At 41.8% G+C, this 16,414-nt stretch overlaps 1 protein-coding gene across 1 annotated transcript; it reads right to left on the minus strand.

The window, feature by feature from the left end:
* Positions 1-232: 232 nt before the first annotated feature.
* On the minus strand, positions 233-12,259 carry slc25a10b (solute carrier family 25 member 10b). Its single transcript, XM_053418728.1, has 11 exons — positions 12,114-12,259; positions 6,763-6,882; positions 5,791-5,905; positions 4,974-5,022; positions 4,788-4,829; positions 4,657-4,700; positions 4,506-4,576; positions 3,561-3,653; positions 3,381-3,458; positions 3,205-3,261; positions 233-2,256 (listed from the first exon to the last, which is right to left on the minus strand). Exons 1-11 carry the CDS (start codon positions 12,201-12,203, stop codon positions 2,155-2,157), a joined length of 861 nt encoding a protein of 286 aa, XP_053274703.1. The 5' UTR covers positions 12,204-12,259; the 3' UTR covers positions 233-2,154.
* Between the last annotated feature and the right edge of the window lie 4,155 nt (positions 12,260-16,414).

Genomic DNA, 16,414 nt, shown 5'->3' on the forward strand with positions numbered 1-16,414 from the left:
GGCACGGATAAGGGATCATCTTATTTGATTTTATCTTATTTTTTATCAGTGCAGTTCTTTTTGTCATAGTCCTGCAGATACTAAACAAGCATGGGAGAAAACATGACCTCTATAAAAAAAAAAAAAAGAGTGTGGTGATGAAATCTCTCTCACTACCGTAAACAAATATATAGCCTGATTATGTAATGTAAGACAGGACACACAGCACAAAATAAAAACAATAAAACACACATTATTTCCCATTAGTATTTTAATTCCAAAATTCTTGGTAACTGATCTCGAAAATATTAATTCCAACACCCGGAACTTCGGTTCCCTCCAGTTCCATTTCTATGCATATGTATAAAGCTGGGGTTAACTTTAGCAGTAGTATGGCAGATCTACAGTCGAGAACCTCGCACTATAAAGGAACTCATCATTCAACACAACAACATGCAGGCAAACACAATCATGTAGTGGCGTTGTGGCTCTTTTTTTTTAATGTATCCTAGGATGAAGGTGCAGGACTTGTTAGAATGCACAAGTCAGGATACTTTACACATTGTTACACTGCCCCCTGCAGGACATACTGTAAGGCAACGTTACTTGACATGGTCTCTATACAGAGCAGGCACAGCGCAGAGAATGCCTATCACTGAACCAAAGTCATAATGGAAAATAAAGTCAAGGGCCAACAAAACGTCCTCAAATGGAACCACTAACATGTTCAATCCAAAAACAACTTAAAAATGTATTTCTATTTCTACTAGACTTAAATTTGAACTTTTAAGTCTATAGCGGGTGTTTCTACGCAGCAGGTTAGTCAGTAGGTTTACAGAGATTTTCATTAAAGTGCCTTTAAAAAGAGAGTAGCATCCTGAGTCATAAAGTCTGACATGCGCTCATCTAGATGAAACAGTAACATGATAGATGAAAATGCTACATGTACACGTGGAGTGTACTGCAGTTCTCTACAGGCATCTGGATTCAAACAGTATAAGAACTTTAAAAGATATCAAGTGGTCATTTGCAATTTCACTGCAGAATTGGAAAACTTAAAAGAGCCACTGACAAATGAACCCTCAACACTCTGCTTCACAGTTTCCCCACTAAGTCCCTCCTCACTTAAAAACTCGACACAAAAAAGCTTGGTCCTCTTCCCTGAAACTTAAGAGTGAAATCATAGCAGCGGTGGAATAAAGGAATGAAGTAAAGGAGAATCCGAAATTTAAAAAATAATAGTTAGGCGAGGAGAAGGCAAAAAAAAAAAGTAAAATCCAGGGTGCATCACATTTGGTCAGCACTGCTGGGAATGATTACTATGTAGTTCCATAACAGCTGCATCAGTCATGTTTCACCAATGGCTCTCTGGAATTATTATAGTTTGGTAAGAACGGCACGGCACTGATGTCAAGGCTACACTTTGTTGACAACTACACAAGTAAATCACACACAATGTCTTGGCCTCATTTGAAAACAATCAAGTGTTGCAGAGGGCGATAAAGCCGTTTCCAGACATGCACTGAAGGCTGTATGTGGGAACGCAAATGCCCGAGTCAGTTGCTCCAGACATTTTACAGAACGGAAAATGTCTGGGTGAGCCGATGTGAAAATACAACTGGAAAAATGTTTGGAAAGTTCACAGCGAGCGAGGGAGCCTGTTGATGACGCTTCTAACACTCGACAAATACGAAACTGCAAAGACAATATAACCCGCAGTCTACAAGTGCCAATCACCTGGTGTGGGCTCTGAAGGCGCTGCACACTACTTTGGATTAATGCACCGAGTGCAGAGATTAGAACATAAATCACATTATCTGATCAGCAGTTAGTCTGTCATCATCAAGGTCGAGGAATAACGGTGGTCCCCCAACTCAAATCATCTCATCCAGACACGCATTTAACTCTACTAGAAATTATAATGGACGACTACGTTAACATCTAGAGCTCAATTTAATCTCCTTTCTAAATTTTGAAGGTCAACCTAAAAATCAACAGGACGGCTCCTTCCGAGCAGAAGGACTCATCTGTTTGTTCCAGTATTCATCCCTTCCAGCCGCTGTTGCTCACCGTCATCAAAATCCCTTAGTGTCTTGCTGTGACACAGAGGTAGAGCAAAAGGGGGAGCCTTAGCACACGCACAGTGTGCCCCCCCCCCCACCCTGCGGAGAGTGCTCAGGAGATGATGCGAATGCCAAAGTTCTTCTTGAGCTGCTCCAGGAAGAGGAAGGTGAGCACTGTGTGGGGAATCAGGCGGATCCCTGCTGGGGCGAGACCCTGTAGGAATATACAACATTGCATTGTTACATGTAATTCTCAACCTAAAGCTTCTAAGACAAATGTATGCATCGCTAGAAACTGACTTTAAATCACTGCCTCCAGCAACAAGGTTATGGGTATGTTCAGATCACACAGATACTTTGGGACATATGACCATGAAGCCCAGTGGGAGGATGTGGTGTGGGTCAGGGGAGAAACCATAAAGTTTGGTGCAGAGCCAGATCAGGGGGAGGATCCCAATTAAAATGTCCCAATTTCTTTAACATTGTAAGATAGGATATTTTTTTATCATTTTTGTAAATTTTTTAGGGAAATTCATGGATCTAAATTTGATGACATTTTTTATTTTCTATTCTTTTTGGAAGAACACTGTGCTTGAACAAGAAGCAATTTTCTAAATATATTCAGTGATGTGTTTCCCCAAAGCTTTAGAGCTGAGAGTGAAAAAGGTAAGGAGTGCTAAATTACTTTACTGAAGCAGGACTTGCATGGAACGTAGGACATTTAATTGGCTCCTATGTGTTAACTGTGGCCCCTTAATGGCCCCGAATTAAAAAAAGTCCTCGATCTGCCACTGCAGTCAGCAACAGCAGCTCTCATAGGCTCATTAGCAAGATCCTGCAGGATTGATTATTTATTTGCATAGTTTAATACCTGCACTGTCCTGCAAAGGGCAGATCATTCTCTTCTCACCACTTATTTTGGTTTGACTGAGTTAAGATGAAGCTACAGTAATTTACTAAAATTATTTATCTCTATGTAATTAAATAAATACATCATAGTGTTGCAGCACCTGTTACTGCCTTGAACTGAGGTCTTTTCTTTCACTGCTGTGGCACAGACAGGGACCAATATGAATCAAAGCATCCTACTCTAAAGAAATCCTGATTAATTAGTACTAAAGAACGACAATCATGTATAGTATGAAGGAGTGTTTTTTTTTACCTTGTAAAATGCAAGCGGTCCTAGCTTGGCAGTTTCACGTATGCAATGTGCCACCCCCTGAAGAGAGAGACAGGCTGGGTGAGAATGATGACCTTATGAAACATGAAGAGGAGGGATACGCAGAAATAGAGAGGAATGGAGCGATTAGAGGAGAAAATGAAGAGGGATCTTCTCACCGTGTACTCTCCCTTTGAATTCATCAGTCTCGTCTTCATCACATCCAGAGGTTGACACAGGAACGTAGCACAGCCTCCCTAAAGAGAAAGGGTTCACACAAGCAGGGGTCAGCCGACAGAAGGGGCCTTGTTAGCAGTCAGGATTCCACTGCACACAAATTTATAAAACCTGATACTTACAGCAATGAAGCTGGACAGAAAGTGTGTGAGCATGTTATCTCCCATCATCCCCGTTCCCAACACAAGCTGCTTGGCCTGGTCATAACACGCCAACTGATGGTGAGAAAAAGAAACACGAGACAGAGAAAAATGTGTGTAATTTCAAAAGTCTTTCATTCAACTAAGCATTGTCCAGGTGTAAACATGGCTCAGGTCTCTATCTGTGTTCTGGTTTGGTGTCTAGGGACACTATGGTCATATGATCCTGGAATTACACTCTTCAAGAGTTGGCCTACATGTATTATGCCTTTACATTCTGTATGTAAAGAATTCTGTCAAAAGCACTGCACAAATGTCAGTGTCCAGTTCACAATTTTCAGTACATGGCTCACTGAGGTAGTGGTAGCTCAAAAAAGCGCCAAAATGTAATCAGTTCATCTTTGAGTCTAAGTGAATATTTGTACCAAACTTCGACACCGGCCACCTATGCAGGTCGTTCAAACTCCTTAGGACGACCCTAACCCTAACCCGTGACGTCGGCAAACTTCCTCCAAACCTGAGCTGTAAAGTTACAGTCCAAAAAAAAAGTAGCCTATTCATATAGGAAACTGACTCAGTATTGATAAATGTAACTTTAATTGAATTCTGTTGAATTCAATTATTTCCATTATTAACTTATACATGGATTCTAAATTTGATACACACCTTAACATCGCTAATAAAGGTATTAAAGTGTTTTTAAACAAATCTACTGAAGCTGTGATTACATCAGGTAGAACACACACAGCAGATTATTCAAACAAAGAAACAGACATTGCTGTTCACTGGTTGAAGAATCCTCCTGGTTTCTCTCAAGCTCGAAAGCTGTTTATTAACTTTTTAACTCACACGGTTTCACATTAAACCAACAAAAGGTCCCAGCTTATAATGTCCACCTCTCAGCAGTCTGTGATTGATGTGACTGACCTGTCCAACGGTGACCAGGGCTCCTCTGCTGGCGGCCATGGTGGCTCCTGAGAACAGATTCCTCACACCCTCTGTTGGACAGGACACAGGTCACAGATCAGACAGGAGTGATCAGTGTGGCATGTGTGAAGTTATACCCGATAGGATTTACCTTCTGTGAGGACTCTGTAGAGCCCATCCACAGCATGTTTGTAGCTACAGGAAATAAGAAAAACATCAGCGTTATATCACAGGGAAAGACGGAGGATATCTAACGTGACAGAATAAAGTTACGACACTCACTTCCTCCTCAGCTCAGGTGCTAGTTTCATATCATTCTGCATCCTAGAAGCCAAAAAGAGTTCAGATATTTTTTACTAATATTGTTGTTTTTGACCATAGGCAAAAAATAATAAATTATAAAGCACTTAATTGCAGGAATTGTGTATATACATTAATGCCAGTTTGAACACTGTCATGGAGTCTTACCTGACATTCACCAGGTCTGCTGGTGTTCCGACAAACCCACCAGTGAAACCTGTTGAAACACAATCCTGCATGGGTGATACTGCATGTGTAGGTGCAGGCATGTGTCTGCTTGCACATATATCTTTACGAAGAACATTTGGAGCATAGACTTTACAGACTGACATTTAGGTCGGTTGTGCAAGTTGTGATTGTTAAAGTTGAGGTAAGGGGCTAGGAAAAGCATTATGCCAATGAGCATCCTCACAAAAGCGACATTCAGCTTTGACATGCACTGAACTGCACCGACAGTCTGACATTGTCCAGAGGGGCTGTATGTGAGATCCAAACCGGGCAAGTCAGAGGCTCAAGACTCTTCTCGAGCCCTCTAGTAAAAACTCGGAATAATGTCCAGATGAGCCCATGTGAGAACAAAGCAAGAGATTCTCTGGAGGATTCACCATAAGCGAGTGTATGTTGATGACGTTTCTAACACGTGACGGACGGAAAAAACAAAACGGAAAACGATAAATGAAGAAGACACCGCCAGAGATGTAAACTTAAAAAAACAAGATTCAATAAATTTTGGTGATAAAGGCCAAGGTTGCGGATTAAAAAACATGTGATCTTGGCAGCAGAAGGAATACGTTACATCCTGCCTCTGTCGGCTGCACCACCCGTCACCTGAAAACTCAAACTTTCTGTGTTGTTGTGAACGTGTCAGAGCGGAAAATCACATACTACGTGGTTCATTGGTGAAAATATAAACCCAATTCTGTGGAAAATGTCAGGATTTCATGTCTGAAAACGGCTCAAGATAGAAGTACAAGAGTGCTCGCACCTCCAAAGGCTCCCAGCAGGACCTTCTGGTAGAAGGGCATTGGGCCCTGGCTTGTGCTACCCATCATGTCCCTCACCGTCTCATAGATGGCAAACCTGGTGAGGGAATAGGACATCTGAGGAGAGGAGAGGAGAGGAGAGGAGAGGAGAGGAGAGGAGAGGAGAGGGAATGAATCAACAGTTTCTTTTTTTCAGCCACTTGGAAGCGCCTCTGGCAACATACTGAAACATGATCAGGATGCACCATTTACAGGTTCAAACTTCTCCCTCTCTTCATCATCCACTTACTCAACTTGTCTGACTCCTTCCAGTCATAATGTAAATAACCTGCAACACTTACAGAACAGCTAAACACACTGCAGTCAGTAAAACTACCTGTCTAATCTATGTATTCAGCATTCCACAGTATCTATAATCTCTGTGTGTGTACTTTTTTGTTATTGGGCGAAACAACACGTGAATCTTGTTGAATCTCATGAGAATGCAAAAGCAGAATTTAAATGTGCTCTCAGAAGGGGACTGACTCATTCTTTTATGTAAAGCACTTTGAACTGCCTCCCTGTATGAAATATGGTATAACATTTTAATAACCCTAACATGCTTAGGACACTGGTTCATGTCCAGATGTCTTATATGTTTGTTAATTGTTGTTTTTAAATAATTGGTGAGTGGTTTATAACGCTTTAATGTAGTCTTTAATGTAGAATTTAATCCGATTCCTGTTTCAACTGTGTACAGTTCCTGTAGCTTTGTTATGATCATTTATTATTATTATTATTATTATTATTATTATTATTATTGTTATTGTTATATAAGTACTAGTAATAACGATAGTATTAGTAGTAAGTAGTTGCAGTGATAGTAGTAGTAGAAGTTTAATTGGTATTGGTGTTGCAGGAGTCAGAAGAAGAAGAGAAGCTGTTATGCCTGGGTCACACATAATGACAGAGTGATAATCCACACACATACACACCTGTCTGCAGAGGGAAGCAGAGAGGCCATTGTAGAGAGCCAGCACTCCGTCATTCTTCACCACGTGGATGGCCATCCCCAGCATCCTCTTCTTCACCTCCTGCTGTGTCTGCAGGTGTACCTGGAAAGAAAGTCACATGCAAGGAATTAATGTCATACCAGTGAGGCACTGTAGTTGACAGAACACTGACACCAGTCTGCAGACAAAGACAGACACGTGACCCTGCTGTGGCTGACACAGCAACTTTTTTTACAACTTGTTCCTGCTTGTGGGGAATCTGAGAGGCCCTTGTTAAAATATCAACACGCTCCTAAGTGCATCACAACACTAAATATCTGCAATACTGCTGCAGAACTGCATTACTTAATCACTAAATCAACATTTTACAGACGTGAGAGAGCTCAGCCTCAGAGGGATCTGTGGTGAGTAAGCTGAGTCATCATGAGTAGGTAAGTTACAATACAAGCACAATTAGTGTGTGTGTGTGTGTGTGTGTGTGTGTGTGTGTGTGTGTGTGTGTGTGTGTGTGTGTGTGTGTGTGTGTGTGTGTGTGTTTTCCTTGTCAGGGGAGGTCAGCTGCTCCACAGCATGGCCATTGTCCTCTATTCTCATCTGGATCTGAAGGCCACTCAGCACTTGTTAACACAGTGTCCCTCCTCTCCTTCTTCCACTGTTAACGGCTGCCTGATTCAATTCATCATTCTTTTAATAATTTCCTCTGTTTCACAACACAATTGCTTTTATCACCAAGACTGACCCACACCTACACCCTGGTTTCACCATGTAGTTATTGGTTTTGATAAATCAAACTAAAGCATCCGTCACCATTTAGAGATTGAGATCTATGAGAACTACTGGGCGGTACAAAAACAAATGGCTGCATGAATTGATAATAACACCTCAAACCTCCAATAATTATAAGACTTGCTAACACTTGTTTCACAGTGAAAAAATAAATACAATTTCTTTAAGAAATAGAGGGAACCAAAAGAATGTTCTAAGACAAAGTCCTATTGAGCGACAAGCAAGTTAAGCACACACACACAGTGGTGAAATATTACACCCAGATGTATTGATAAGCATCTGGCCTAAAAACTGGGCTTTTACATGAGGTCTACAAAATCTTGTTTAGCAACTCTGCTGCATCAGTGTAGGACAACAAGAGATTGGCATCTCTGATTTGGGAATAGATTTCTTCGTTGGCAACAAGGGGAAACTCAGTAAAATGTGACTGGGCACTTTTCTCTGAGTGATGTGTGTTTAGTCTAGCCCTTCGTCTCTGCTGAAAACCACTTTCACATAAGTATCTTCTTCTGTAAATTACGCTTCAGTCTGGCTTTCTAAATTTAGCAGGTAAGGTAATGCCGTATGTCTAGAGCACTATGAAGCCATTAAGCTTTGTATGCTGTTTGAGCTGAGTCACCATCCTTCCCATCGTCCGGCAACAGGGACAAAGCAAACGTTCCCGTCGGAGTGTAAATACATCATGTGGGTTGAATGTTTTCAACAAAGCTTCATGGACGTTTGATCATAATCAGGAGTAGCTCGGCTATTTGAAATGACCCAAAAGAGACATCCTATGCTTGCTGCCTTGAACATCACTTTGACCATTTTGTTGCATGCATTTGCCTTATCTTTTATATTTGTTAATTATTGATATTCTGATATTGACCTTAGCCAAATTACAGAGCACAAGTGCACATACATCCACACTGGTTCATTCAGGACATTTCCGGATTCAAGCATTATGGGGAGAAGTTGCAAAGCTGAATTTTGTTTTAATATGTGAAAGCAAGTTTGCTCTGACAATGAAGATGACAATGATAAACAGTACTTCACAGGTTTACTTAGATATGAGCTCATCTTTGCTTTGTAACTCCTTGATAATTGTTTTAGGGTTTCAGGCACATCAGCTAATTCCACATTCAACGGCTTAACAAAGATGTTCAGTTCCTTTTTTTTACTTTTCATGTAAATCTCTCACTAAATGCCTGTAGGAGTTTTGCACAAAGTAGAGTAGTAGCTTCAGAGGAGCAGCAACCAACTCTAACCACTTGTAGAGGAACATATAAATGACTTATTTCAATGAAGTAACCCTAGCCAACCTCAAAATTCATGTAATTATCTACCACCAGTGTTACCAGAACACTCAAGTGTCAACAGTTAACGCAGGCACTGTGCTATAGTTTACTGTGATAATGAATGAGGACATTTTGCCCATGTCGGTTAATTCAATAAATACTTTCCCCAGTGCATCCATTCACAAACTGTCTGGTTTCAACCATGTTCCTTGCTAGATCACCCGGCCGCGTTTCGAGCCAGAGCATTTGAGGGATTAGTCTGATATGTGTAATAATTCAGTATGGCCCAGGAGGGAGGTCATACAATTGAAATGGCTCCTGACAGTTAAAAGGGAGCCTACCCCTGACTGAAAAACTCAACTCTCAAATTCCCAGGGAGTTTTGAAGCAAATTTGTTTGTGTTTTATATATTTCTTTTAATAAACAACCTCTCTCGCTAAAGGTACCTTTATGTAGTAATATTGATTTTGACCCAATTTTGTTGTGGCCTTCATCAAACAACAGCAACCCTTCTCACTTGGCTGTTACATTAGCTACTTACGTTTGAATGGTGTTGAGCAACATGAGCAGACACAAAGCAATATGTAGGTATTTGGAAAGTAACACATTCTTTTGTTCAGCACGCTCTGTACAGCACAACGGAGCTTATCATTTATCAAAGCTGAAGCCATACGGCTGCAAACCTGGATTCATATCAGCCCACGTCCTGTTTGCAGCATGTTATCCCTTCTCTCCCCTTCTGCAGATGTCAAATAAATAGTGGCAGAAAAGCCAATAAAGACACTGCTCTTTGTCTCACTCTACCTCTCTCCCTCACACTCCCTCTTTCTGTGACCATGAGCCGCACCATGATAAATCCGAACCATGTCGGTGGCCATTAAAACATCCATAAAGATTTTACTGTCTTCGGCAGACAGGCTTCGTTGATTTTAGAGGACCTGGCAAAATTGATGAAATAGCTTACATAATAAATGTAAAGAAAAACGATGACTCTGAGCTGTGGTGACGTTGAGTTGGAATTTGTAGCCGTGTCGTTGTCTTTTTAGTTAAATTAAAATCGAATCAACTGGAGTAGAGTCAACAAAATAGAGAATGTGTTACAGTCCAACTGTTTGTCATCTGCACCAGGGGTGGGGAACTGTTTCTTATCAAGGCCATTTCAATTTTATAACATTGTTCGAGGGCCACAGGCTTATCATACATAGTATACAACAATGTGACCTCTCTGAGGCAATGGCCTGATTCTGAAATAGGTTTCAGGTTCTTAGCTGGCTCGGCACACAGCTTGCCTGAATGTGAAGAAGCATGCTTCCAGCTGTACTGATGTTTGAGATTGGCCTTTTAAGGCCCGAGCACCTACGGTTGGAGGCCCTATCAAATTCTTAAGGATAATTCATATTATTAATCATTGCATTTTATATTTCATAAATTTTAAAATCATCATTAATTGTAATTAGGAAAGTGCAAAATTCTGCACCTACATAAAAAAATGTCAGAACAAGTTTTTTTCGGAATGACACATGAACAGCTACGTTTCATTCATCCTGAAGGACATGTTACTACAATTGTTTTTTATTTTAATGCATAAAAAAAAAAAAAAACACAGTCAAAAGACAGTTGACACCTGAGGAGGTTAGCTGCAGGGGTTTTATTGAATCATCCACCATCAAGTTGACCTGGGACTCAACATATAAGCACTGCACCAGACCATAAAAGAAACATCAGGGACTGCAGAACGCTGCAGCCAGTGGCTCTGGATCAGGAGGCAAGACCCCAACTGGGCCCCAAGATGTCACCCAGGACTGATGGGCCTGTGGTGGGCCTTTGTTACTACGATTTTAAATGGCATCAGCAGCTAACAAGCAAGTTACAGCAGACGAGAAGCAGTCCAGCAGACATTCTTACAGAAAAGTGCTGATTACTGACTGTGCCTGCGTAATTACAAAGCACATGACTTCCTGAGGACCAGTTCTGTGTTATCAGGGCCGTGTGCTGCTGCTGCTGCCTTCAGAGCAGCCATAAGAGAGGTACAAGTAATAGTGAGTGAGGATTTTGGCATTAAATAGAAAGGTAAAAGTTTAGACCTCACACATATTTGTATTTATATCTTTGTGAGGACACTTGTCATAATGCATTCCCCATCACATATCAATGCCTAACCCCAAACCTTGGCCTCAACTCAACCTTATTCAAAACAAAACCGTAAACCAAGGCTTAACCTTCAAACTTCTAAACAAGCTACTGACGGACAGCCATACGTTTATATTTGATTAAACAAAAGTGTCAATTATTAGAATTATCTACAGCATTGATGCACCTTTTCTTCCTGAGGTCCACATAGGCTTTGCATTTGACAATACTCTATTACAACTGACATTGTAACATTACAATATAAACAAGATACTTCAGGAAAAAACACACACACAGCTATTAACTATCCTTATTTGGACATTAATTATACTCCTATTCATTGTGGACAGCCAACAAAAATCTCATTACCTTTACCATGACCAATTCATAACCCAGCTCTAACCTTAACCTAACCACATTTCACATCTAACTTTAACCAGAACTTCAGAAAGGAAGTGTTGCCTCCTTAAGACCAGAGTTTGACCCCTGTGAGGTCAACTGGTCCTGGCAAGGTCAGTGTTTGTACTGGACAAGGACCTTAAGAGGTCACACACACACACACACACACACACACACACACACACACACACACACACACACACACACACACACACACACACACACACACACACACACACACACACACACACACACACACACACACACACACACACACACACACACACACACACACACACACACACACCTGCTGCCCGGCGATGACAGGCTGCAAATTGGGGGGGCTAAGTATCCCCCAGTTGTTGTGGTCTAGCAATCAAACCATTACTACTGAATGTAATCTACACTGGGACATGTGCCTGGGATCAAACATTACATTCAACAGTAACTTTATTTTATCTCCCACAGTTATTAACAGAATGAGTCAGCTGGACTAACCAGCTTGGCACTGGTTCACCAGTGCCCTGAATGTTAACTGCAGCCTTCAATGACCACCAAAGAAGGCTCAGGGAATCTAAAGGCGACACATAATGATATTTAAAAACCATGCAGTAACATTAGAAGCTACACGAGTCTGTCCTTATGTGACCACAGCTGCAAACAGCTGCACGCTGGTGTCCAGGCCTGCGCTCCTCCACACCCCAGAGGACCAGGAGTGCCCCCCTCACCTCCCCCCCTCACCTTGATCAGATCCAGGGGGTGCGTGCAGCAGGCGGCTCCGCACGACGCCAGCCCCCCGAAGTACCACCTCGACATGCGCTTCTCCGTCATCGTGCTCGTCCTCTGCGGTCTTCCGATGCGCTGCGAGCTCTGTACAGCGGCGACTTCCTTCCGCGCAGCACCCGGCTCGACTCGCCTCGCTGCCCGGCTGCGTGTGTGCGCTGCCCGGCCTGTGCAGGACCGTGATGGTGCCGCAGCTGTCAGTGGCCTGCTGGGGGTTCAATCCTCACACACGACCGACGGGAGAGTGCACCGCGCTCCGGAGGACTTTGAGCTGCAGTGGCATCGCGCGCGCACACGCCACATGATGCGCGTGTCTGCACGTGAAATGTGCGTGTGCGCGCTGTTTGCCGTGGTGGAGCCGCGAAGCGCAATAGGAAGCAGCTGAAGACACAAGAGAGGAGCGCAGCCAATTGCCACCGTGGACGTCGGAGCTGCCTACTCGACCCCGGGCCAGACGATTCAAAGGTTGTGTGCGCGTGTGTGTGTGTGTGTGTGTGGGGGGGGGGGGGGGGGGGGGGGGGGGGCACCAGGGGTGGGGAACTGTCAGGCGGATTCTTAAAGCCACACGTGCCCTCCCCTCTGCTGCAGACCGACGGACATGGCCCCTGTCTCTTTAAGAGGAGATTGCTCCACATTCCCAAGCGCGCAGAAACGTCACCATGAAAAACACACATTTTGAAGGAAAACGTTCTGTGACGAACTTGTTCCGCTGTGATGTTACAGTGAGGTGAGATCATACATGAAGCATTAAAAATGACCAACAAGCAGCTGTTGAGATGTTTCAAGGTAACCAGTGCTGCTTTCATACATGCACTGAGCTCGGGAGAATCCCTAGACTTTCTGCGGAAGGGCTGCTGGTCGTTTTTAGACATGACCTCGGGAGGATGTCTGCAGAAATGGGGTTTGAGTCTGCCTTTCACACATCAACAACAATCAATGTCCGCTCAGACGTGCTCTCAACAGCACAGACATTTCCCGAGCGTTCAGCTGAGCTGTGGTGCAACAGGAAGTGGAAGGAAGAAACAATACTTCTGCTGCGGAGATCAGACGTTGTGTTTTTACATTTCATTTGGCTGACGCTTTTATCCAAAGCGACTTACAATAATGCTTAAGCTGCGTACAGCACATTGACACAGGCATTGGCTCTAATCACCAAAAACTATTGGCATCTTCATCGGTGTCTTTTATATGTACGGCACCACTTTTTCATCCTTATTTGTTCTCTTTTAAAATAAAATATCACAGCCACTGAATCACAGCGAATCCTGCAGAGGGTCTTCTGCTTTATTCTCACATTGGCTCCTTCGGACTTTCTGCTGATATTTTACCAGTGGACTGGTTCTCGGAGTTCAAAGAATGTCTGAAAGCAGCTTGTGTGAATGCAGGATATTATCACAATCACCACATGTGTAGTGTTGCTTTAAGAGGCTATAAATTCCAGGAATATCCACACTTCGTAAACATGTTTCATTTATATCTTATATCTATCATGCTTTGATAACTAATTGTGTTTGAGGTACAAGATATTGCTTGTTTTTGCAAAAGAATTAGGCAAACCATATGAAAACGGATCAATTTAGCATTCTTTCAGGGGTCAAACATCTTTGTTGGAGGGCCCCATTTGGCCCATGGGCCACTATTTGCTGACAACTACCTCAAAATCATTTGAAGGAAATTTGATTTGTGAGATGTCATCAGTGGGGGTGAGTGAAGTTGAAACCCCAGCACAAAAATGAGATCTGCAAAACAGACAAAATTATTACTGTTACATTTCATGGAAGTACAGGTTGCACCAGTACATGAATGGCGTCTTAACTCACTGGGAGGAGTGGGTGTTACAGTTCATTAAAGGAGTTTGCTGACAGAACACATATCAGTTTCATGTAAACCGGACAGAATAGTGTGTAGAGTGTGGATTTTCACTTGATTCTTTTGATTCACTATAAATATTGAGTATGTTTAAAGTTAAATCACATATTCTGCCAAGTGAAGTCACTTTTATCCTGCTGTATCTTGATTTCATTGTTAACTCATCAAATTGTCTAAGGCCTCAAGCAGCAACATTGCCAGTTCCTGTCCAACACAGAGGAATGTTTGGCACAGTCCAGAGAGCCCTCAGGTCTTCTTGTCATCACCCGTCTGGACGACTGAATCTGTCTGACAAGAATGCATGGGGACGCCAATATCAGGGCACCATGTTTTGTCAGTTTCTGTGATAAGTGAGCAAAATATTATCTATTCACCTCGACTCATGGACTTGTGGTGTCACGTAGAGGCAGTTTTATTCTGCCTCAGTTTTTGTCTTATTCACAGATAGAAACATTTTACTTTGGTGGAACAGCTACAGTAGAGCTGGGTAGTCAACAAAACAAAATGAACTGTATCACAAGGCAACACTCAGGGCTCTGAGGGGGACAGATCAGACCTGTCCAAAGTGCAGAGGAAAAAAGACCAAATGATTTCATATGTTCAATTAAAAAATCGCACTGACATCTTCAAGCAGAACATTTTAACTACAGCCGTAACATCAAATGCAAAGGAGTTGACAAAAGATGTTAGCTTTATTGCAAAGTATTTACATGATATGTCCACCCTTTTATTTACATACATGAATACCTCAAACCACAGGGGTTACGTTCGTCAGCAGGGTAACACAAAAACAACTTCACGGAATTACACAAAACTTTGCAGAAGGATGGGTCCAAAAAAGATCCCGTTCAATTTTGAACTGGATTTGAACAAAAGGGAAGATCCTGTTTTTATTTCACTTTCGCTTTCGTTAACATTGCAGCCTGGTGTTTTTTGCCGTATTCATAAATTTAGGAGGGAATGGTTTTAATTATTGATATCTATGAGTTTGTGCAATTTGGTGCTGCTTCACTGAATTTAAGGGGACTGTTGGGCCTTGGCGAATGTATGTGCTCTGCATGTGACACATCTTTACATTAGAGAGAGCACATTACAGAGTCCTGTAGTGTCTACTGCCCCCCAGTGTAATTTGTCTGCTGTCACAACACAAAGTGCTTTGGAATCAGACCATAGGATATGTCCACTGAAATACATTTCTAGCTGTCAAGTGGCTTTTTATGATGTGATCGTTTTCTCTCATTCCTCTGAGACAGTAACATGTTATTTTGTGGCAACCACACTTGTAGCCTATAGGTTTATTGACACTTGTACACTGTTTTTGTATGTGTTAATCCAGCACACACACTTGACTGAATGTGCGTGTTGTTCCCATTTTCTGTGGGGCAAAAATAAGACTGGAGCAAAGTGAAACATCTTCCTGGTAACAAACCACAGTGGTAGATAAAAGACAGAACACAGGTGCAGATCCAGGTGCAGATCCAGGGGCAGATCCAGGTGCAGATCCAGGGGCAGATGCAGGGGGGTACTGTCACGAACTTAAATCGGATTTGCCCCTGAATAAACTAGTTACTCACTAACAATAACTACATAAATTTCCTAAGAATTGTTATTTTCTAAGCTTTATTATTATGCCACCTGCTTTAGAAAAACCTTTGAACCACCACTGAAACATGAAATTGGTTAGAATATCTCTAGTGACCTTGACTCAACAAGATCAATTGAGACTGTGTTATGAAACGAAAGGAAAAGAGTCAATACAAGTGTAAGGGGCAAGTTGGACCATGATGGATGAGTAAGTGCAGTAGACTACCATCATTACTCATGTGTTTATCATTACTCCGAGAAACACAGACTCGTATATGAACTTTACCAAGCAATCCATTTCTATTTTCAATAAATAAACAGCTACAGAACTAGTTTGACATCTATTGTAAATATTGAAAATTAAGATGATCAGAAAGAGAGGAATTCCCCAGTGTTTCACAGTCCTTCAAAACATCACCGGGGATCTATTGTTCGTCTGCAGGGATGATCATTTCTGAATGTATATACTATACATTTTAGCATAAGAGATTCACTTTCAAGAAAACCAGTTGTACGAGAAAACAAACATATATTTATTGAGTAGAAACATCACTGACAAAAGAACTAAATGGAAAAATGCAAGATCACACGTAGTAAATATTATTTAAGGAATAAACATTATCATATTATAATAATAGTAAAAAGTAAAGTAAAACTCCCTCTTTCTCTCAAATTAACGAAATGAGTACTAGCGCAAATTGTGATGGATAAAAAATACACAACATATCTATAAACATAATATATCATATGAATTATTTATTTTTCATATGGCCGTCAAATAAAAGTGGTAAAAGTAAGGCTGTAGG

Source organism: Pleuronectes platessa, chromosome 3, assembly GCF_947347685.1.
Source record: "Pleuronectes platessa chromosome 3, fPlePla1.1, whole genome shotgun sequence".
In the NCBI taxonomy this organism is placed as follows: Eukaryota; Metazoa; Chordata; class Actinopteri; order Pleuronectiformes; family Pleuronectidae; genus Pleuronectes; species Pleuronectes platessa.

Bases quoted from the DNA above. Each gene is read 5' to 3' on its own strand.
- slc25a10b (XM_053418728.1), bottom strand. From the start codon at position 12,203: ATGACGGAGAAGCGCATGTCGAGGTGGTACTTCGGGGGGCTGGCGTCG. The intron at 4,830-4,973 runs GTAAGACTCCAT...TTTGGCTTCTAG, and splicing joins GCAGACCTGGTGAATGTCAG to GATGCAGAATGATATGAAAC. The intron at 3,262-3,380 runs GTGAGAAGATCC...CTCTCTCTTCAG, and splicing joins ATTCAAAGGGAGAGTACACG to GGGGTGGCACATTGCATACG.